Source organism: Pelophylax lessonae (assembly GCF_965119305.1).
Source record: "Pelophylax lessonae genome assembly, chromosome: 4".
Lineage (NCBI taxonomy): Eukaryota > Metazoa > Chordata > Amphibia > Anura > Ranidae > Pelophylax > Pelophylax lessonae.
This window is the reverse complement of record NC_138771.1, coordinates 234,424,288-234,447,373: the sequence shown is the minus strand read 5'-3', so window position 1 is coordinate 234,447,373 and position 23,086 is coordinate 234,424,288. Positions and strand designations below refer to the sequence as shown.

The following is a 23,086-nucleotide window of genomic DNA, read 5'->3' as shown; positions in this document are numbered from 1 at the left end:
AAACATTTTCGCTTTTTATTTTTCCTCCTGCGCCCCCCCCCAAAAAAAAAAAAAAAAAAAAAAAAAAGATTTTTAGTTTGTCTTTCAATTGAGTGGAAACAGTTCTGAAATTATTTATCTTTGTCTCTTTTTTTACATCACAGAAACCTGATGATATTTTAAACAGGGGTGTGTAGACTTTTTATATCCACTGTATAACAGCTTCAACTCTTCTGGAAAGGCTGTCGACAAGGTTTTGGAGTGAGTCTATGAAAAGGTTTGACCGTTTTTCCAGAAGCGCATTTGTGAGGTTAGGCACGGATGTTTGACGAAAGGCCTGGCTGGAAGTCTCTGCTCAAATTCATCCCAAAGGTGTTAGATCGGGTTGAGGTTAGGACTCTGTGCAGGTCAGTCAAGTTCATCCACCCCAAACTTGCTAATCCATGTCTTTATGGACCTTTCTTTGTGCACTGGTCCAAATCATTTGGTGGAGGGGGGATTATGGTGTGGGGTTGTTTTTCAGGGGTTGGGCTTGGCCCCTTAGTTCCAGTAAAGCATCAGCATACCAAGACATTTTGGACAATTTCATGCTCCCAGCTTTGTGGGAACAGTTTGGGGATGGCCCTTTCTGTTCCAACATGACTGTCCACCAATGCATAAAGCAAGGTCGAAAAAGACATGGATGAGCAGGTTTTGGGTGGAGGAACTTGACCGGCCTGCACAGAGTCCTGACCTCAACCTGACAGAACATCTTTGGGATAAATTAGAGTGGAGACTGCGAGCCAGGCCTTCTCTCCATCATCAGTGCCTGACCTGTACAAATGCGCTTCTGGAAGAATAGTCAAACATTCCCATAGACACTCCTAAACCTTGTGGACAGCCTTCAAAGAAGAGTTGAAGTTGTTAAAGTTGCAAAGGGCGGCCAACTCAATATTGAACCCAATGGACTAAGATGCCATTAAGGTACAGTATGCGTAGTGTCCCAATACTTTTCTGCTAGTAGGTAGAATTTTATGATTGTATTAATGGCTTAGTTTTTCCAGGATAATTTTTTTCCGCCCATTTTTTGTAGTTTTCCATATACATACCCCATATCCATTCACATAGGGAGGGGGTCTGGGATCTTGGGGGGCCCGCTTGTTAAAGGGGGCTTCCAGATTCCGATAAGCCCCCTGCCGCAGACCCCCACAACCACCGCCCAGGGCTGTCGGGAAGAGGCCCTTGTCCTCATTAACATAGGGGCAAGGTGCTTTGGGGTGGGGGGGGGTGCGATCGTCGGGGGAGAGGGAGAATGTCAGGCAGCTTGTGTAAACAAGCCACCTGTCATTCTCCTCGGTGTAAAGACACTGATCACACGGATCTACTATGTAGATCCGTTGATCAGTGTCCTTACAGCTCAAGCCACAGCCAATCACAGTAGAAAGCACGCCCCTAGGGACACACACAGCCCCTCCCTCCCAAATAAAGTTAACCCCTTCACTACCAGTGTATTTTTACAGTAACAGTGCATATGTATAGCACTGATTACTGTAGAAATGTCACTGGTAACCCCAAAAGTGTCAAAAATGTCAGTCAAGGGTCCGATCTGTCCGCCGCAATGTCGCAGTACCGCAAAAAAAAAAAAAAAAAAAAAAAAAAAAAAAAAAAAAAAAACAATTTTTGTAAAATCTTACCTGTAAAATACCTTTCTCTGAGTCCTCCGACAGTCGCCGCCTCTTCATATTCGTCACATATGGGGTATTAGACTTTGCTCCGAAGGAGTAGCTAGGCAACAGAATATGTTAACATTAAAGCTTTTAACATATCCCACCCTCAAGGGGTGGTCCCCTCAGTCAATACCCTCCTACTTCCTGCAACCATATCTCAGTTTTAGTGGAATAGCAGTAGAGTATACAACCAAACCCCAAAAGAGGGGCGGGGGCGGCGACTGTCGGAGGACTCAGAGAAAGGAATTTTACAGGTAAGATTTTACAAAAATTCCGTTTTCTCTTACGTCCTCCGACAGTCGCCGCCTCTTCATATTCGTCACATATGGGGACGTCCCAAAGCAGTGCAAACATGAGGGGTGGGAAACGCATCCGCGCCGAAAGGCAACGCAGTCTCCGCATCAAAGAAAGGAACCTTACCAAAGGAAGGAAACCAGCTGGGCAACAGGAAAAAACAAGTGCTCAACAGGAGCAACAACCCAGGAAAAGACAAAAAACCAGGGAATGCAAAACGTATCCCAACAGCCAGAGGTCCCCAACAAGGGACCCTAGGAAATTGCCGCACTAAGAACCTTGCGGCCAAAGGAAGCATCCGCCGATGCCTGAACATCTACTTTGTAGAATCTTGTGAACGTGTGAACGGTCGACCAGGTCGCCGCCTTACACACCTGGGCTACAGAAGCCCCATGACGACAGGCCCAAGACGTACTCAAAGATCTAGTAGAGTGCGCCTTCACAGGCACAGGGGGAACCTTCCCCTGCAAGGCATAGGCCTGTTCAATGGTCTGCCTGATCCATTTGGCAATGGTAGAGGCCGAAGCCGCCATGCCCTTCCGAGGACCCTCTGGAAGAACAAACAAGGAGTCCGTCTTTCGAAAAGACTCAGTCGATTTAAGGTAAACCCTAATCGCCCGAACAACATCCAGAGAATGCAATCTCACCTCCTTTGGATGTTTAGGCTTCGCGCACAGCGAAGGTAAGACAATATCCTCATTAAGATGGAATTCCGAAACTCGTTTCGGAAGAAAAGGATTAGGTCGCAAGACCACCTTATCCAAATGAACAACCAGGTACGGAGACTTGCAGGACAAAGCTGCCAGCTCCGACACTCTGCGAGCCGAAGTGATCGCCACCAAAAAGGCGACCTTTTTGGACAACATAGACAACGAGATCTCCCTGATCTGTTCAAAAGGAGCACGTTGCAACACAGACAGAACGAGATTCAAGTCCCAAGGGGGCAAAGGATCCCTCCTAGGAGGAACCAGATGCCGCACACCCTGAACAAAAGTGCCAACCAAGGAGTTGGAAGCCACGGGACGTTGAAACAGAACGGCCAGTGCAGACACCTGACCCTTTATCGTAGCCAGCGCCAAACGCTGATCAACTCCCGTTTGAAGGAAAGACAGCACACGGGAAACCGAGTACGTGCGGGGTGAAAACCCCCTGGACTCACACCAGGCAAAATAGGCCTTCCAAGTACGGTAATAAACCTTTCCCGAGGAAGACTTCCTCGCGTTGATCAAAGTATGAACGACCTCCGGAGAGAGACCCTTCTCCTTCAGGACCTCGGTCTCAACAGCCAGGCCGTCAAAGCCAGCGACTGTAAAGCAGGATGGTATATCGGTCCTTGAGACAGTAGATCGTCTCGAAGAGGCAGACGCCACGGGGCGTCGACCGCCAGATTCACGAGGTCTGCGTACCAGGACCGGCGAGGCCAGTCCGGTGTCACCAGAATCACCGTGCTGCGTTCCGAGTGTAACCTGCGAAGGAACCTGGACAGCAACTGAATCGGTGGAAACGCATACATCAGCCTGTACTGATGCCACGGGGCCACTAACGCGTCCGACGCGTCTGCCCGAGGGTCGCGCGTCCTTGCCACGAACCTTTTCACCTTGTTGTTGAGACGAGACGCGAACAGGTCCACATCTGGAAGACCCCACTTCGCGCACAACATCTGGAAGACAGCCGGGTGGAGAGACCATTCCCCCTGATCCAGGGTCTGGCGACTCAGATAGTCCGCCTGCCAGTTCTCCACCCCTGGAATGTGAACCGCCGTTATCGCCGGGACATGAGTCTCGGCCCAAGACAGAATGTCGGCCACTTCCCGAGCTGCTCGGGCACTCTTGGTGCCCCCTTGGTGGTTGATGTAGGCCACCGCCGTGGCATTGTCCGTCTGCACCCGAACCGGGCAGCCCTGCAGCCGGTCCGTCCAGCGATGAAGACAGAGACTTATCGCACGCAATTCCAGAATGTTGATCGGAAGGGAAGACTCCCCCTCCGACCAAGTTCCCTGGGCGGACAGAACGCCCAGAACACCACCCCAGCCCGACAGGCTGGCATCCGTGGTGATCACCGTCCACGAGACAGGACGAAACGACTTGCCCCCGGACACCAACGGGGACTGGAGCCACCACAGAAGGTTTCTTCTGGTGCGATGACTCAACGAGATTTGAAGATCCAGAGATTGAGGTCGCCCGTCCCACCTGGACAGGATCTCCGCTTGGAGACCCCGCGTGTGAAACTGGGCGAAGGGAATCGCCTCGAAGGCCGAGACCATCAATCCCAGACATCTCATGCACGTCCGCAGAGACGAGTGCGGAACGTCCCTGAGGGACCTGACTTCCTCCTGAAGAGTTCTGAGTTTGTCTTCCGGCAGGAAGACCTTCGCCTGCACCGAGTCCAGAATCATTCCCAGGTAGGGAAGACGAACCGACGGACTCAGTGTCGACTTTGGAAAATTTATCGTCCAACCAAACTCCTGCAGAGTTTGCATCATTACAGACAGGTCCTCCTCCAGACCCTGGCTGGTCGCAGACCAAACCAGAATGTCGTCCAGATACCCCAGGACAGAAAAGCCCTGGGCCCTCAATAATGCCAGAACCGGTGCAAGCACCTTGGTGAAGACCCGCGGAGCCGAGGCGAGACCAAAAGGCAACGCCACGAACTGGTAGTGATCCTCCGCAATGGCAAATCGAAGGAACCTCTGGTGACCCTCGAAAATGGGGATGTGAAGATACGCATCCTTCAAATCGATGGAGGCCATGAATTCCCCCGGAACCAGGGCAGCCACCACCGACCGCAGGGATTCCATGCGGAACTTGCGAACCCGCACAGAGTGGTTCAGAGCCTTCAAGTCCAGAATTGGACGAACCTTGCCCTCCTTTCTGGGCACGGTGAACAGATTGGAATAAAACCCCCCAAATCTGTCCCGATGAGGCACCGGAACCACCACTCCCTGAGCCCTCAGGTCCCGCACCGCCAGGTGCAGGTCCCGCAAACGCTCTGGAGACAGTTGAAGATTTGAGGGAAAAAAATCTGCTCTCCGGCCGAGAGAGAAACTCGATCTTGTAACCAGACCGAACGATTTCCTGAACCCATCTGTCCCGCACACGGGCCAACCAGGGCTGAAGAAAACCGAGCAAGCGTCCCCCCACCCCAAAACTGGGTGAGGGCGCCCCTTCAGGCCGAACTGTTATGGGCTGCAGATCCGGATTGACCGGACTTCTGTTTCCCAGACCAGGGCTTCTTCTGAGAGCCTTGACCTTTGAACGGCTTGCCCTTGTAGTGCGGCCGGAAGGCACGAAAGGACCCCTGAGGGGGCCGAAAATTAGCATGCTTCTTCCCAGAAGCCCCCTTAGCCTTGGGGAAATGGGGCAAGAGAGTGCTCTTACCCCCGGTGATCCCCTTAATCAACACATCCAAGGACTCCCCAAAAAGGCGAGACCCATCATAAGGTAGATTGGCTAAGGTCTTACGTGAGGACTGGTCCACCGACCAACATTTTAACCAAACCAGGCGGCGAGACAACACCGCCACGCTGTGCACACGTGCAGCCAACGGAACCAGGTCCAGATCACACAGATACATGACACCCTGGTGGATTTGATCCACCATATCCAGGGTCGCCGGCGAGGCCGAATCGGCCACTAGGACGCGCCTAAGCATCTGCGTCCAACTTGCGATCGCCTGGGCCGCCATGAGAGAAGCAAACAGAGCCTTAAGCATAGAACCCATAACAGAATAAGTATGACGGGCAAGAGACTCCAATCTCCTATCCGTGGCATCACGGAACACAGGGGAATCCTCTGCAGGAATCGCAGTGGCTTTGTTTAAAACCGCAATTGCGTGATCCACTGGGGGAGGCACACACCACCTTTCATCAGTGGAAGGGGAGAAAGGATAACGCAGCTTGAATCTACTTGGTACAGCAAAAGGTTTGCGCAGATTGCGCCATTGTTCCTTAACAGCGCGCTGAAAATCATCATTGCAGGGAAAAACCTGCGGCGTCCTGCGTTTTCTCTGCGTCCCATAAGCCGCCAAGGCGGCGGGGGGACACACTTCATCCTGCAAACGCAGCGTTTGCTTTATGGAAGCAATCAACTCATCCATGATTGCAAGCTCTTCAGGCGAGCCAGGGGGAGAATTATCAACCCCCTCAACCTCAGCCTCCACCTCGGACCCCACTAGATCTAGGGAGGAGCGGGACCCCGATAAGGAGGCCCCCGCCATAACAGCCCCATCACCTTCACCCTCAGAATCAGAGGAAAGAGCAACTCTGGGCCTTTTAGTAGATTGAGCAGCCACCAGCATCTGTACCTGAGCAGCAAGGCCAGCCACAATAGTGGCTAAATCCCCCCCTGGGGGGGAAACAGCGGTCCCCTGGCTTTCCACCAAGGCGGTAGGAAATTTGCCCTCCTGAGAATCCATTGCCCCTGTAATGCTGTACAATAAAGGGTTAACTGCCCCTTTAAGCAAGCGCGGCAAGCGCAGCCCACCGCACCACACTCAAGCACAATGAGACCCCCACAGGGAATATGCAAACTGAACACAGGCAATGGATAGCAAGAACAGAAAGATAAAACCTGAGGAGACCTTCGCCGCTGCCTCGATCGGTGTTCCTGGAAAGAGGAAGTGATGCTGCCAGGGCGCTCTATGAAAGCCTATGGAGGCTACAAGAAAATGGCCACCATGCATGTAAAACATGCGGCCGGAGCGAGTGTAGGCAAAATGGCGCCATTTGGCGCCGAAACCGCCGCTCCACAGTGCAGTAATGCACACATGACATCCCTGTATAAGAATACATGTCAGATCGCCGCAGCGATCGCTGTATATGCCCAAACATGCCCCACAGCACACAGCTGCACACACTGATCAGACTGACACACACAGTGTCACACAGCTCCCCCCCCCCTTGCAGCCCACAGCATGCAGCCGAGAGATAGGGAGACAAGCAGTGTGAGTAGAGGCAGGTTACACAGTCCCAGACTGACACCCCCCCAGACAGACAGGTCCCCACATAGATACACTTACCTCACAATGGCGTGGGGGACCCGCACAGGCGAACAAGCCGCTGCACATGAGGCAGGGAGAGTCGCAATTCAAGACGCACAAAATGGGGGTTAAGAAACCGCACAGCGTCCAGTGAGGTAGCCACCTCACCAATCATCCCTGCACCGAACAGGGATGGGTCGTTCACTGTGCCAGGAGCGTTACCTGGCTGAACGCTCGATGGCAGGCTGGGAAGCCACTGACCCACGACCTGCGACCAGGGGGATCAGCCCGAGACCCAGCCCGCATGATCCTCTTCATCAGAAGAACTAACTAACGCTGACAAAAATAACAGCTAAGTAAAGGTAGAGAGAAAACTCAAACAAAATTTCAAAAAGAAGAAAGAGTCTGGGGCAGAAAGCCCCAGCACAGAAAAAGCCAGCCACTCCTGACAAGCTAGACATTAAAACTGAGATATGGTTGCAGGAAGTAGGAGGGTATTGACTGAGGGGACCACCCCTTGAGGGTGGGATATGTTAAAAGCTTTAATGTTAACATATTCTGTTGCCTAGCTACTCCTTCGGAGCAAAGTCTAATACCCCATATGTGACGAATATGAAGAGGCGGCGACTGTCGGAGGACGTAAGAGAAAAAAAAAAAAAAACGCAGATCGCCGCCATTACGCGTTAAAAAAAAAAAAACCAAAAATCTTTCCCTTTGTTAGTAAACGCGATAACTTTTGCGCAAACCAATAAAAATACGCTTTTTGCGATTTTTTTTACCAAACATAGGTAGCATAAAACAAATTGGCCGAAAATGTTAAAAATTTAGATTTTTACATTTTTTTTGGGGCATTTCATATAAAAAAAATGTGAAAAATATTGCTATTTTTGCAAAATTGTCGCTCTTTTTTTGTTTATATCGCGTGATCAAAAAAAAAAAAAAAAAAAAAAAAAAAAAAAAAAAAATCGCACGAGTGATCAAATACCACCAAAAGAAAGCTGTTTGTGGGGAAAAAAGGATGTCAAATTCGTTTAGGTACAGCGTCGCATCACCGCGCAATTGTCCGTTAAAGTCACGCAGTGCCGAATCGCAAAATACCCCCTGGTCTTTTAGCAGGAAAATCCTCCGGGGCTTAAGTGGTTAAACAGCAGCTGCAAAACGCCATGTGTGCATGGGGCCTTATACACAGTATATTCTTAAAATAAAAAGTCTATGATGTACATTACGTATATACTATACTTCGCATTCATCTTATGCGTTTGCAATGAACCGCAATTTTTTTTGCACACACAGGTGGTTACCTAAACTTCAAAATTCATTTTTACCTCAACAGCAGGCACAATATCGATACCAACAGCCAGAAAATCTTCATATTTTACAAATGGATTATAGCAGCTTCCTACATCAAGTAATCTGATCTTCCCAGGAAGGTGAAATCTGTTGGAAAAATAATTGAAAGGTATCAACAAAAAAACATTTCTGATGATTCGATAATCACAAGTTTTTTTTACCTTAATGCATTCTATGCGTTAGGATAAAAAGCCTTCTGGGTGTAAAAGCCTCCCCAGCACCCCCTAATACTTACCCAAGCCCCATTTTGTTCCAGCGATGTCCAAGAGTCCCTCGGCCGTCCGGGACTCTCCCTCCTGATTGGCCGACACACAGAAGCGGCACCATTTGCTCCCACTGCTGTCAAAGTCAGTCAGCCAATCAGGAAATAGAGGGGGCGGGGTTGAATGGGAGCTCTGAATCTGACAGAGCTGCAGCTCGCCTTGGGTGCCCCTATAACAAGCTGCTTGCTGTGGGGGGAACTCGACAGTAGGGAGGAGCCAGGAGCAGCGAAGAGGGACCCCAAAAGGAGGCAAGTATAACTTTTTTTTTTTTTTTTTTAAAAACCACAAGATTTTACAATAACTTTAAACACAATAAAGGAATTTTACAGGTAAGATTTTACAAAAATTCAGTTTTCTCTTACGTCCTCCGACAGACGCCGCCACCTCTAAGTCATCACTGTTGGGATGTCCCAAAGCAGTATAGACATGAGGGGTGGGAGACACAACCGTAGACAAGGCAACGCAGTACCCACATCAGAGAAAGGAACCTTACATGCACAGTAAGAGAACCTCTGGGCAACAGAAAAAACAAAGCTCAACAGGAGCAACAGCCCAGGAAAGCAAATACCAACAGCCAGGGACCCAGAAAACAAAGGTCCTTCATGGCACTGCCGCACTAAGAACCTTGCGGCCAAAGGAAGCATCAGCTGATGCCAGAACATCTACTTTGTAGAATTTGGAAAAGGTGTACACCGACGACCAAGTCGCAGCCTTGCACACCTGGGCCACCGAGGCCCAATGCCAATAGGCCCAGAACGCACTCAAAGATCTGGTAGAGTGCGCCTTAACAGGGAAGGGCGGAACCCGTTCCTTCAAGGCATAAGCCTGCTCAATGGTCTGTCTGATCCATTTGGCAATAGTTGCTGCCAACGCAGCCATGCCCTTCCGAGATCCCTCAGGAAGGACAAACAGGGAATCCGTCTCCCGTCTCCCGAAAGGATTCCGTAGACGACAGGTAAACCCTGATCGCCCTGACAACATCCAAGGAATGCAAGGCAATCTCCTTTGGATGTTTAGGACAATGTCCTCATTAAGGTGGAACTCAGAGATCACCTTGGGAAGGAAGGATGGGGGTGGTCGCAAAACCACCTTATCCTTGTGAATTATCAAGTAAGGGGAGCGGCAAGACAACGCCGCCAGCTCCGACACTCTGCGAGCCGAAGTGATCGCCACTAGAAAAGCAACCTTTTTCGACAGCAGAGGCAACGATATCTCCTGGATGTTCTCAAAGGGAGCACGCTGTAACACGGACAGAACCAAGTTCAAGTCCCATGGAGGTAAAGGCTCCTTCCTGGGAGGAGCCAAATGTCGCACACCTTGAATGAAGGTGCAAACCAAGGAACGAGACGCCACAGGGCATTGGAAAAGGATAGCCAGTGCAGACACCTGGCCCTTTATCGTGGCCAGCGCCAGGCGCTGATCCACACTAGACTGGAGGAAAGCCACCACTCTTGACACCGAGTAAGAACGAGGGGAGAACCCCCTGGACTCACACCAGGCGAAATAAGCTTTCCAGGTACGGTAATAGATCTTACCAGAGGAGGATTTCCTAGCCTTGATTAGGGTAGGGATAACCTCAGGGGAGAGACCCTTGTCCCTCAAGACCTGGGTCTCAACAGCCAGGCCGTTAAAGCCAGCGACTGTAAAGCAGGATGGAAGATCAGACCTTGAGACAGGAGATCTTCCTGCATTGGCAGTCGCCACGGAGGCGCCACTGCCAGGTGAACAACGTCGGCGTACCAGGACCGGCGAGGCCAGTCCAGAGCCACCAGAATCACCAGGTGCGGTTCCGAGACCAATCTGCGGAGGAACCAGGATAGTAACTGAATCGGAGGAAAGGCATACATCAGACGATACTGATGCCAAGGGGCCACCAACGCATCCGAGGCATCCGCCAATGGATCGCGCGTTCTTGCCACGAACCTTTCCACCTTTTGATTTAGCCGGGATGCGAACAGATCCACGTCCGGGGATCCCCACCTCGCACACAGCATCTGAAAAACCTCCGGGTGTAGGGACCAATTCCCCTGGTCCAGGGTCTGGCGGCTCAGATAGTCGGCCTGCCAATTTTCCACACCCGGAATGTGAACTGCTGAGATCGCCGGGACATGAGTCTCGGCCCAAGACAGAATGTCGGTCACCTCTCGGGCCGCTCGAGCACTCCTGGTGCCCCCCTGGTGGTTGATGTAAGCCACGGCGGTAGCATTGTCCGTCTGTACGCGGACAGGTAGGCTCCGGAGACGGTCCGACCACTGGAAAAGAGAGTTTGATCGCTCGCAATTCCAGCACATTTATCGGGAGGGAGGACTCCTCCTCTGACCAAGTGTCCTGGGCAGACAGGTTGCCCAGGACTCCACCCCAGCCCAACAGGCTGGCATTCATGGTAACCACCGTCCACACCAACGGACGGAAGGACTTGCCTTCCGCCACCGACGGGGACTGGAGCCACCACAGAAGAGCCAATCTGGTCTGACGACTCGAGACACACAGATCCAAGGACTGAGGCAGTCCGTCCCACCTGGCCAGGATCTCCGTCTGGAGAGCCCGCGTGTGGAACTGAGCAAAGGGTATCGCTTTGAAGGCCGAAACCATCAACCCCAGGCCCCGCATACAGGTCCTGAGTGACGAGGACGGGTTGTCCCTGAGGGACCTGAGCTCGTCCCGCAAAGTCCGGAGCTTGTCCTCCGGCAGGAACACCTTTGCCTGAGCAGAGTCCAGAACCATCCCCAGGTAGGGGAGACAAAGCGATGGAAACAACGCCGATTTTTGAACGTTGATGGTCCATCCGAACTCCTAGAGCGTCTGTACCGTGATGGACAAATCGCGCACAAGGTCCTGGCTGGCACGTGATCTCAGAAGTAGATCGTCCATGTAACCCAAGACCGCAATGCCCTGGGACCTCAGCAGGCCCAGAACCGGCGCCAACACTTTGGTAAACACCCTTGGTGCCGAAGCGAGACCGAAAGGTAACGCCACAAACTGGTAGTGATCCTCCGCGATAGCAAACCGAAGGTACCGCTGATGACCCTCGAAAATGGGGATGTGTAGGTACGCGTCCTTCAGATCTATCGAAGCCAGGAATTCTCCTGGACTCAAGGAGGCCACCACCGAACGGAGAGACTCCATTCGAAACTTCCAAACACGCACAAAGCGGTTTAGCGCTTTTAGGTCCAGAATAGGACGCACTTTGTATCCCGATCGAACAATTTCCTGAACCCACCTGTCCGATATCTGGAGCAGCCAAGGTTGGAGGAAACCACGCAAACGTCCCCCCACCCCTGAAATGGGTGAGGGCGCCCCTTCAGGCAGAGGCGGATTGATCCGCCGAGCCGGCATTGCCGGGCTTCTGCTTACCCGCCCAGGGCTTCTTCTGACTGCCCTGGGCCATGAAGGGCTTTCCCTTGGATTGGTTCCGAAAGGACCCCTGATTGGATGTAGGCGCAGAACCCCGCTTGCCTCGAAAAGACTTGTTCTTCGGGTTCTGAGGCAGCAAAATGCTCTTGCCCCCCGTGACGCCTTTCACCAGGGCGTCCAACGCCTCGCCAAAAAGGCGAGAGCCAGCATAGGGAAAAATCAGCAACAGTTTTCCGTGAGGACTGGTCGGCCGACCAGCTCTTCAGCCATATCAGTCGCCGGTTAAGCACCGCGACACTAGAGAGGCGAGCCACCAAGGGGGCCTCATTCAAGGCTGCATCACACAAGTACATGACGCCTTGGTGGATCTGATCCACCATTTCCAGCCGGGCAGGCGGAACACCATCAGACACGAGATTGCTCCTAAGCATCTTAGTCCAATCAGCCACCGCCTGCGCCACCAGAACGGACGCGAAAACGGGTTTGAGCAACGAACCCGCCACCGTATAAGAAATGGCGAGCTAGAGACAACCGCCGGTCCGTGGGATCCCGGAAAACCGGGGTATCCCCAGTAGGAACCAAGGTAGCCTTGTTCAACACGGCCACAGTGTGATCTACCTGTGGGGGCACACACCATTGTGATTCCGTAGCTGGCGCAAAAGGATAAAGCAATTTGAACCGACTAGGTACCAGGAATGGACGTTTCAACGTGCGCCACATTTCATTAACAGTGTAATGGAATTCCGCTGGGCAGGGGAAAACCTGCGCAGACTTGCGGGTCCTGTGCGTCCCAAACGAGGACACAACGCCCGGAGGACAGGGCTCATCCTCTAAATGTAAGGTGTCCTTTACAGGCACAATCAACTCATCCATGGTCGCCCGTTCTTCAGGCGACCCCAGTGAGGAGGTATCAACCCCCTCCATCTCAGCCTCCCCCTCAGACCACGGGGGGTCCAAGGATGAGCGGGACCCTGAAAAGGGCACGCTCGCAGCAGCAGCCATATCCCCATCTGAATCAGAAGAGAGAGACAATCTGGGCCTCTTTCTCGCAGCACGTTCAGACATCAGCATTTCCATATTTGCCACTAAAGTCGCCACCACAGCAGCCAGATCGGGTCGCAGCGGGGCCACAGGAGAACTGGGGCCCCCCACTAAAGCTGGAGGAAACTTGCTTTCCTGAGAATCCATTGCTCAAGTTATCAGAAAACAAACTACAGTGCAATACAATGTACTGTTCCCTTTTAGAACGCTGCAGTGTGCGCAGCCCACCGCTACAGTGATAAAAGACCCCAAAAAGGAGAAGAGAAACTGAGCCAGAAGCGATAACAGAGGAAAATTGAGAGTGATAACCTGCAGAGCGTTGCTACCGATGTCCTGCTGCTGATGGAAAGGAAGTGCTGCTGAAGTAGGCTGGACTATATAACAGACCCTGGGAAAATGGCTGCCCCATAGGGATTCATTGGAGGCTACGCCAAAATGGCCGCCGACATGCGGCCGGACCGATCGTTCCACTGCCCACAAAATGGCGGCGGATGGCTCCAAAATGACATGTAGGATCGCCCCAGAGGAGCTACACATGTTTGCTCATAGTTAAGATGGCGGACCGCGCGAAAATGCACCGCTGCGGTCGCCGTATAACCAAAAACGTCTGCACCCCCAACAATGCACCCAAGTGACACAGGGACAGGAACCCCCGGGCAACATACAGTATCTGCACAAGCGATCCCCACAGGGAGTCACACAGGCACAGACATGGGGAACACACAGCAACACAGACTGCCACCCCAGACAGAGGCCCCACACAGAAGTACTTACCTATACCAGATGGCGTGGGAAGACTCTATGCACGGAAACCGCTGTCCTCATCTGACAGGGAGTGCCGTGAGCCAGGGACATGACGCTGCAGCACTGCAGACGAGTCCTGTGAGGTAGCCACCTCACGGCTGCATCCCTGCAGCGAACAGGGATGGGTCGTTCGTAATGCCAGGGCGAACCATAGCTGAACGCTCGATGGCGGGCTGGGGGTCCATCTGACCCTCTGTGCCCTGGAGAACCAGGGAGGTCAGTCTGAATCCCAGCACCGCATGATCCATCTTCATCCGAAGAGAAGACTAACACTAGAAGCTGACAAAATAAACAGCTAGTAAAGAAAGAAAAAAACTGACATTTTTCAAAGAAAAAAATCAAATAAAAGATTAGGAAGGCTGAGACTGAAGCCCCAGCACAGGGAAGCCTGACTACTCCTGACGCTAGGCAGATTAAAACTGAGTTGGGAGTGGTGATGCAGGGGGGGGGGGGGGGGGGGGAAGAATTGACCCGATGGGACAGCCCCCATGGGTGTGTATATGCTAATGTCTTTGGACTAAGTCTATATGCCTAGCTACTCCTGCGGATGGGAAGTCAATACCCAACAGTGATGACTTAGAGGTGGCGGCGACTGTCGGAGGACGTAAGAGAAATATACATTTTTAAGTTTTTGGGATATTATAGGGAAGGGATTTCCCTATAATGATATGGTTTGGTGTATGATTTGTTTTGCTGTCTGTGTGATATGGTGTATGATTTGTTTTGCGGTCTGTGCCCCTGTTCAGAAGATTTCACCTCACTTTCTGTCCTTATGACAATTGGATTTTGAAAATTTTGTGTTGTTGTGGAAACAAGGATTGGTGATAAAGCTTCAGTGGAGGCACATTTTTCTCATGATAACTCTTACAGGAGTGAATTTCCCTTCCTAGGGGGATATTTCTCCTCACTTCCTGTTGTCTCTCTCCGTTTGTAAGTCGGATGTTTGTAACCCGGGAACCGGATGTAAATAGAAAATCCATTGGAGAGAAAGATGAGAAAAGACAGGAGAACATATGGAAGACTAAGTACCAGGCATACATCCTCCTATGCAGTGTGTAGGTGTCTCTATCCAGATCAGGAGGGTTCTGAAAGGTTTTTCATCCAGGAATTCCATTTTTTCTTGAAGTAGGCCTGCTTATCCTGAAGGATAGCCACTATTCATTGATCCCAATCCATGTAATTATGCCTTTAAAAGTTCAAAAGGAATCGTGGGGGACCTCCAGGATCTGGTGTGATGGAAATCTGGAGATCTGGAGAAGAGACTGAGGGGGGACATGATAGCAATTTATAAATATCTTAATGGGGATCTCAGCTTAGGAAAAAAACTGTTCATTCGAAGGAATTGCATGAGGACTCGAGGACATACAATGCGATTAGAGGAGAAGCGTTTTAACCTCAGGCAACGAGGAGGGTTCTTTACTGTTAGGGCTACAAGATTGTGGAATTGTCTACCACAAGAGGTGGTTTCTGCGGGAAGTATGGTGGCTTTCAAAAGACTCTTAGACTTACATCTCAGGGATCAGGACATTAAGGGCTATGTGAGATGATTACGACCACACACACCTACACAGGTTGAACTGGATGGACGATTGTCTTTATTCAACCTCACCTACTATGCAACTATGGAAATCCTAGCTGCAGTGAATATGAATGTGATTAGGCGTCTCACATATCCCAGAATCCCCTCCACCGGCCTCCCTAAGAGGGCCTGCTTTTGAATCTGTTAGGTTCACTTGGGGGAGGGAATAGATAGAATTACAAGTATGGATCCAGAACCGCCTTACTTTGCTGCACGTCCATCAAATATGGGAGGACTGTTCGTGTGTGTGTGTGTGTGTGTGTGTGTGTGTGTGTGTGTGTGTGTGTGTGTGTGTGTGTGTGTGTGTGTGTGTGTGTGTGTGTGTGTGTGTGTGTGTGTGTGTGTGTGTGTGTGTGTGTGTGTGTGTGTGTGTGTGTGTGTGTGTGTGTGTGTGTGTGTGTGTGTGTGTGTGTGTGTGTGTGTGTGTGTGTGTGTGTGTGTGTGTGTGTGTGTGTGTGTGTGTGTGTGTGTGTGTGTGTGTGTGTGTGTGTGTGTGTGTGTGTGTGTGTGTGTGTGTGTGTGTGTGTGTGTGTGTGTGTGTGTGTGTGTGTGTGTGTGTGTGTGTGTGTGTGTGTGTATGTATATATATATATATATATATATATATATATATATATATATATATATATATATATATATATATATATATATTTTTTTTTTTTTTTTTTTTTTAAACTAGAAAATTACTTAAGCAGGCCATAGATGATTGATGGGGGAATCCCTCCCGCAACGCTATGGTTTTCTGCTGGTGGGCGGATGGGGCATGGTGAGCCTTCCTAGCTACAAGAACACAATGATTACGGCTAAAAGGCTGTAATCAAAAATATTTTAAATCTGACAGGCTGGTTGTACTGCAGTTATGTGATGGATTGGCTTCAGTACAACCTGCCTGTCAATACCTGGATCAAATCTCGGCTGGTCCCTGACTAATTTCGATCAATCTATGGTCCGCTTTAGAATTCCTAAACATTTTCTGAAAGCAGAGTAGTATAGGGTGGCTGTTGCAATTATTTTGGTCACATTTACACACAGTGAGTGCAGCTTCCTCCTCTTCACAGCATTTGATGGTCCGAGTCACTGTGTGAAGGGGAAGAGATGAGAGAAGAGATCCAGCCATACACAATGCTGGATCCATTGAGGACTCAAGAATTAGGGAGGTAGGGGAACACAGCAAGCTGTAAAATGTTTACCTTAGTGCAGGAAAGGCATTAAGGTAAAAACTTTGAATTTAGAACAACTTTGAACTGCAAATTATGGCCCTAGGATTATTGCTCTCACTTCAAAATTAGTGAATACATCTCAAGTGTGTGCTGCAATCATAAAATTACATACTGTACCAAATCTACGTGTACATTTGTATATACAAACTTCACTATCAGTTAATATATAAAAATCTGCTTGGTATCATGTGGGATAGTAAAGCATGTGGGAGTTGGATTTCCTTGCTCTGAGCAAAGTGGGATCAACCCAGTCAAAAATACCTCCATCCCCTTGGATTTGGGTTTCAACAGCCATGATGTTAAAGCCAGTGACTGAAAAGCAGGATGTAACCCTGGACCTTGAATTAGCAAAGGCTGGTCCGATTTTCCTCGGTTTCACAGCAAGTCGGAACCGAGGATAGAAATGGATGTACGAAAATTCTTGCACGACAAAAGGCATCTTTTGTTGTTTATGGTTTCTGATCATGCGCAGTCTTTATAGTTTCAGATTTTTCTCATATGGAAACGGTACACATTGAACGATGGATTTTCGTTTAATGTGCAAAGTGTAAACCGGATGTCGAACAGTTGTGCCTCGTTCATAGTGTGTACCCTCCTTAAGTCTGGTCTGTTTGGAACAGGACAAGGCTTGTCTGTCTGAAGTCGAAGTATGTCTACCATGTTCTTTTGGGCCAATTTGGTGCAATCAGAATCACAGGGAGCTTTTCCCCATCTATCTTGCGCACCAGTTAAAGAATGATCTTTACCAGAGTAAAGGCATGAACAAAATGGAGCGGAGTCCAAGGAAACACCAGAGCATCTAATGTGAAGACTAGAGAATCCCTGGTCTTGTCTACAAATCTCTTTAGCCTTTTTTTTTTTAATAAACCTAGAAGCCAGAATGTCTACATCTGGTTTTCCCCACCTTTGACCGAGATTTTGAAAGAGCTGTACTAACCAACATCGCAAAACTAGTACAGCGGCTCCTCCCGAGCTCTTCAGTTTTTTTTTCATTTGTACCATCGTAAATCGTGTGTACTAGGCTTAAGGTTGTGTCCAAGATTAGACCCAGGTCCTCAAGATGGTAAGTGTCAGACTTTGGAAAGTTGATTACCCAGCCAAAAGGTTTGAAAGAACTTGATGGTCCTTTGTATGTTGGCAGACAAAGTCCTAGCTTCGGAATCCAGCAGGAGGTTGTCCAGGCAACCGGTGACCACATGTCACAGGTTGCCCTGGGTTCCTAGAAGATACAGATTGGGGCAAAGACCTTTGTGAACACTCAGCGTAAAACTAAGAGCCCAAATGGCAGTGCCAGAAATTGAAGTGCACATCTCCCACAGCAAATGCAGGAAGCGTCAGTGTAATGAAAAAATGGGTACATGGAGACAGGCATATTGTAAGTCTACTAATGCAAGTTCTCCCTTGTCTGAGAGAAGTAACGACCGATCTTTAAGATTTCATTAAGAATTTTGGAACAGAAGAAAATAGTTTAGGGATTTTAGGTGGGCTGATGTCCCCATTTGGTTTTGGGACTGTGAGCCTCACTTAAAAGGACACTAGCAAAAAATGGAGACTCATGAAGCAGGCATAGTTAATATGGATGGACCTCGCAAAAGTATTTGTCCAATCACATGAAGGTAGCAGAAAATAACCCATAGCCCATGAATACCAGTTCATGTGTCTTGCACTCTACTGTACAATTAGGATACATGCATATTTCGTGATCAGGATAAAAAAAAAAAAAAAAAGGAGGCGTGTGAATACTTTTCAGGAGAGACTGTGGTGCATGAGACAGACAGATCTGCTTATTACATAAGGAGATTTTTCCTACTTTGAATGCTATGCATCGGTCATGCTTTGCTGCTCCTTCGCACAATACAGGTCTACAATGTGATTACTATGTAGCTAGTTTCTCTGACGTTTTAGGCAAACAGTCACTGGCTGCACTGAGCCACTGACAGCTGTAGCATGATCTACAAATCTCAGTATATTTAAACACAATGACAAAAATACAAAATAGCAGCAAGTTAAAATGTGAAGATCAAAACATTACTATGCTAAAACGGTGCAAAGCCTCAAAACATACTATACACTATGATTTTATAAAACCACTCTAGAAAAAAATATAGGTATCAAAGAAATATTAAAGAAAATTAATGAAGGGGGGACATGTAAAAATACTTACTCTTGATTTGGCATGTTGCCATTTGAAATGCTAAGGCCAGAAGCAAGCATTTGTTCACAAGCAGCAGACTGATGATTGTTTAAGGCCGCTCTCCTTGCATCTTTTTCAAGCACTTTTCGCTTTCCTCCATTGAAGAAATATTCTTGGCAAACCCTATGAAGACAAATATTACATTTGCTCAGGCTTGTCATTCTAATTCAAAGAAAAAAAAAAAAAAAAATAGTACTTTTACTGTGGGGTATCCCCGCTGACAGCAGAATGCAAACAAAAAAAGGCAATTTTTTTTTTTTTATATATAAATAAGGTGTGAGGTCCCCCCAAAATCTTTATCAGACCCTTATATCTGAGCATACAGGCCAGGGGGTGTTTTGAACCAGTGTGGGTCACCCCCCTCCCGAACCATACCAGGCCACATGTCCTGAACATAAAGGTGGGGGCATTGGGGCACTTGATGAGGACAAGGTCCTCTTCCCCATGAACCTAACTCTGGATTCTCTATCGGAATCTGGAAGCTCCCTTTAACAAGAAAGCCCTAGATCCTGGCCCTCCCCATGTGAAACAGAAAGAGAAAAAAAAAAATGTTCCCCCATCCATTGTCAATCACATCTTCCGGCTATGTATTTACATGTCAATCGCAATAAATGAAGACCGAAGGCCAGCACGAAAGATTGCCTTCCCTGGCAATGCCCTCCCACCACATGTTGAGGGCAGGGGGCCTGGTATAGTTTGTGGAGTGGGGGGGGGGGGGAAGAATGCTTAGCCTACCAGGCCACACGCTTGGATAAGAGTCTGGTACAGATTTCTTGCTGTGAGGTCCCCCCAAAAGCCATACTAGACCCGAAGTGCATGTAATTTTATAGGGTTTTTTTTTTTTTTTTTAATGGCAGCTGTTTTGTTTACATTTTGCTGTCATAGCAGGACCACTGATAGCAGGGATGAGTCATGGTTATTAGCCACTGAAACCTTTTGTTCTGACATTTGTTTACAAGTTTAAATCTGTATTTTTAGCTAGACAATTACTTAGAACCCCGAAACATTATATATATTTTTTTAGCAGACCCCCCCCCCCCCCCAGAGAATAAAATTGCAATTTTTGAAATTTTTTATGTGACATGGTTTTAGTGCAGCAGTTTTTTAAAGAAAAAAATTGGAAAATTGGATTTTTGTACTTATAGTAAAATCCATTTCTCTGAGTTAATCGACAGACACAGCGATCCATAAATCATAACTAGTGAGTTATACTGCCTCCTCCAGGAGCAGGACTAGGCAGAACAAAAAACACCTGGCTATGCTCATAGGCTGTCCTCAGCTGGCAATTAAACCCCCCTCTCTGTTCTAGATAATCAGTTTAGTAGCAAGCAGCATTAGAAGTATTAGAGCTCCATAGAGGGCTGGGTGCTGTGTCTGTCAATTAACTCAGAGAAATGGGTTTTAAGGCAAGTACAAAAATTCAATTTTCTCTTTCATTTATCGACGGACGCAGCACTCCATTAATCCTAACTAGTGGGACGTCCAAAAGCAGTGCCAAAAGGAAAAGAAGGAGTGGGGAAAATAACCCAAGGCTAAACATAGGAGCCCTTAAACACGACCCTTAAGCACGACACAGGAGCCCCGTCTTAAAAATAAAAGTTTAAAGAAAAAACACCCCTCAAGATGGAACAGCCGCTCTTAAAAACAGCAAAACTTTATGGCCAAAAGAAGCATCTGCAGATGTCAAAGTATCTACCTTACAATTTTGTGAAGGTATGCACGGACAACCATAAGGCCCAAGAAGCACTCAGTGCCCGAGTAGAATGCGCCGTGGCAGGGAAAGGTGGAATTGACCTTTAATGGAATAGGCCTGAGTCCCCATCTGCCTGATCCATCTGGGGATGGTAGCCAAAGAAGCGGCCAGCCCTTTTCTTGGTCCGTCCGTAACCCCAAAAAGTGCGTCTGACCTCCGAAAAGACTCAGCTGCCAGATACACCTGAATCGCACAAACCCCATCCAAAAGGTATGCAAAGAAAATTCCTTGGGATAAGCCGGCTTGGGACACAAAGGAAGGCAACACAATGTCCTCATTTAAATGGAAGTTAAGAGACAACTTTGGGCAGGAATGATGGACAGGGACGAAGAACCACTTTATCCCTATGGACCACTAAATACAGGGACTGAGACAGGAGGTAATAGCCACCAAGAACGCCACCTTCTTGGATAACTTAGGCAAGGGAATCTCCCAAATATTCTCAAATGGAGGTTTCTGGAGAACCGAAAGTACTAAATTTAAATCCCATGGCAGCAAAAGAGACCCTACAGGTGGAGTCAAGCAGGATGGTAGATCAGCCCTTGGGTCTTCTCTGAGAGGAAGCCCCCAAGGGATGTTTACAGCCACCAGGATGATTGGAAGATTCTCGCTCTCGATTCCTTGCCGGAACTGTGGAAGAAGCCTTAGCTGAGGACAATACTGGCCTTATTGTGGCCCTTGGATGCCTGTCAGAGGACCCCGTGACCTCGTCACGAACTTCGGTATCCTCTTGTGGAGCCGAACCTGCTAAAGGAGCTGCATGTGAGATTGTGCAAACAGAACTCTCTTGAAGGTGGATAACACCAGACTCAGAACCTGTATGCAAAATGGGAGAGAGAAGTATTTGTGTGACAGCAGCCGGCTAATTACAGCCTGTGGTCCCTGAAGTTTGTGCAGAGGAAGAACCACCCTGGTCAGAAGAAAAAAAAAAAAAAAAAAAAAAAATCAGACCTAGGTAAATCAATTCCTTGGACAGGGAGATAGGGGGGGGGACCTTAGGTAGATCTGACACCACCTGAACCCTTGCAGGAATTCAATTCGCACAAGAAGACTCAGGACCTAAAAAACCTGAAAAGGACAAGCTTTGTCCCCGTTTCTGGGTACCCCCCAAAAGAAAAATTTAGCGGATCTCCTTGACGCTCAAAGAAGTCCATGGGGCTGGAAATCAGTGAAGATATCATCCCCCCACCCCAATAATGGGTGAGGGCAGACCTTCATGCTTAAGAGTCTTGTCTTCTGGTCCGGGGAAGCTAGCTTCAGGCTTACCAGACCAATGTTTCTTGAAAACTCCCGTGGAAGATTCAAAAGATCTATTTCCCTTACTCTCCGTCTGAGAAGCACAAAAACCTACCGTTAGTTTACCGGTAACGGACTTTCTTACGAGCCTTCCAGGACGGCCCAACGTGAGAGATGACAGGCTCCTCCCTACAGGAAACACAATCCATTAACATTTGTTAAAAGGCCCCACCCTTCCCTCTGCCCTTCAGTTGCAAAAGAGTATTCTTCCACAACCAATTCCAAGGGAAGTGTTCTTTATAAATCTATAGGTACTTACCACCTAAGTTTATCCGTATTCACACCCTCTTAACAAGGGCGGGTAGGCGGCCGTCCTGGAAGGCTCGTAAGAAAGACCGTTACCGGTAACTTAACGGTAGGTTTTTTTCTCCTCGCCTTCCAGGACGGCCCAACATGAGAGGATCAAAGATCATGCCTACCTTAGGGTGGGACCACTGCCTGTAAGACCCTTCGGCCAAAGGCTAGGTCTTGTTGAGACAGGACTTTTACACGGTAGTGCTTCAGGAAGGTGTCGTGACTGGACCAGGTGGCTGCACTGTGGATCTGTTCCCATGATGCTCCAGCTTTCTCGGCCCAGGATGTAGCAATGGCTCTTGTTGAGTGCGCTTTTACTTTGGTTGGAGCAGGAACACCCGATAGCTCATCGGAGGTGGTAATTGCTTGCCTAATCCACCTAGCTAGTGAAGGCTTAGAAGCCTGCAACCCCTTTCTTGGCCCAGAAGGAAGGACTAAAAGGCGATTTGATCTCCTGAAGGTTTTGGTTCTTTCTAGGTAAGTGAGAAGGGCTCTTCTTACATCAATAGAGTGGAATTCCCATTCCTTCCCATTCGTTGGTTTATCACAGAAAGATGGCAGCATTTTTTCGTGTGACCTATGGAAAGAGGATGCCACCTTGGGTAAATCTAGAGGATCTGGCTTTAAGACAATCCTATCTGGAAAAACCAACAAAAAAGGTTCTTTAATGGAAAGAGCTTGTAGATCACTTACTCTTCTTGCTGTAGTAATGGCTAGCAGGAAAGCCACTTTCAAGGACAAAAGTTCAAAGGAGGAGATTTCCTTTAAAGGTTCAAAAGGGTCCTTAGATAGTGCCTCTAAGACCCTAGTCAGGTCCCAAAGGGGGGAACCTGTTCCTAGTAATAGGGGTGGCCCCATGCCTAGCTAACAAAAACCTTTTAATTAACGGCTCTTTTGCCAGACTAGTGTACACAAATACCGAAAGAGCCGCTATTTGTACCTTAAGGGTGTTTGTCGCCACACCCTTATCTTCTCCGTCCTG

General features: G+C 48.7%; 1 protein-coding gene across 1 annotated transcript in view; it reads right to left on the bottom strand.

Moving 5' to 3' along the window:
* The window catches only part of SAMTOR (S-adenosylmethionine sensor upstream of mTORC1), a 100,937-nt gene that overhangs the window by 17,147 nt on the left and 60,704 nt on the right, over window positions 1-23,086 (bottom strand). The window contains exons 4-5 of the mRNA XM_082254453.1: window positions 18,732-18,884; window positions 8,282-8,393 (exon numbers count right to left, since the gene is read on the bottom strand). Coding sequence (XP_082110579.1) covers window positions 8,282-8,393; window positions 18,732-18,884 — 265 coding nt within the window. The remainder of the gene's footprint in view (window positions 1-8,281; window positions 8,394-18,731; window positions 18,885-23,086) is intronic.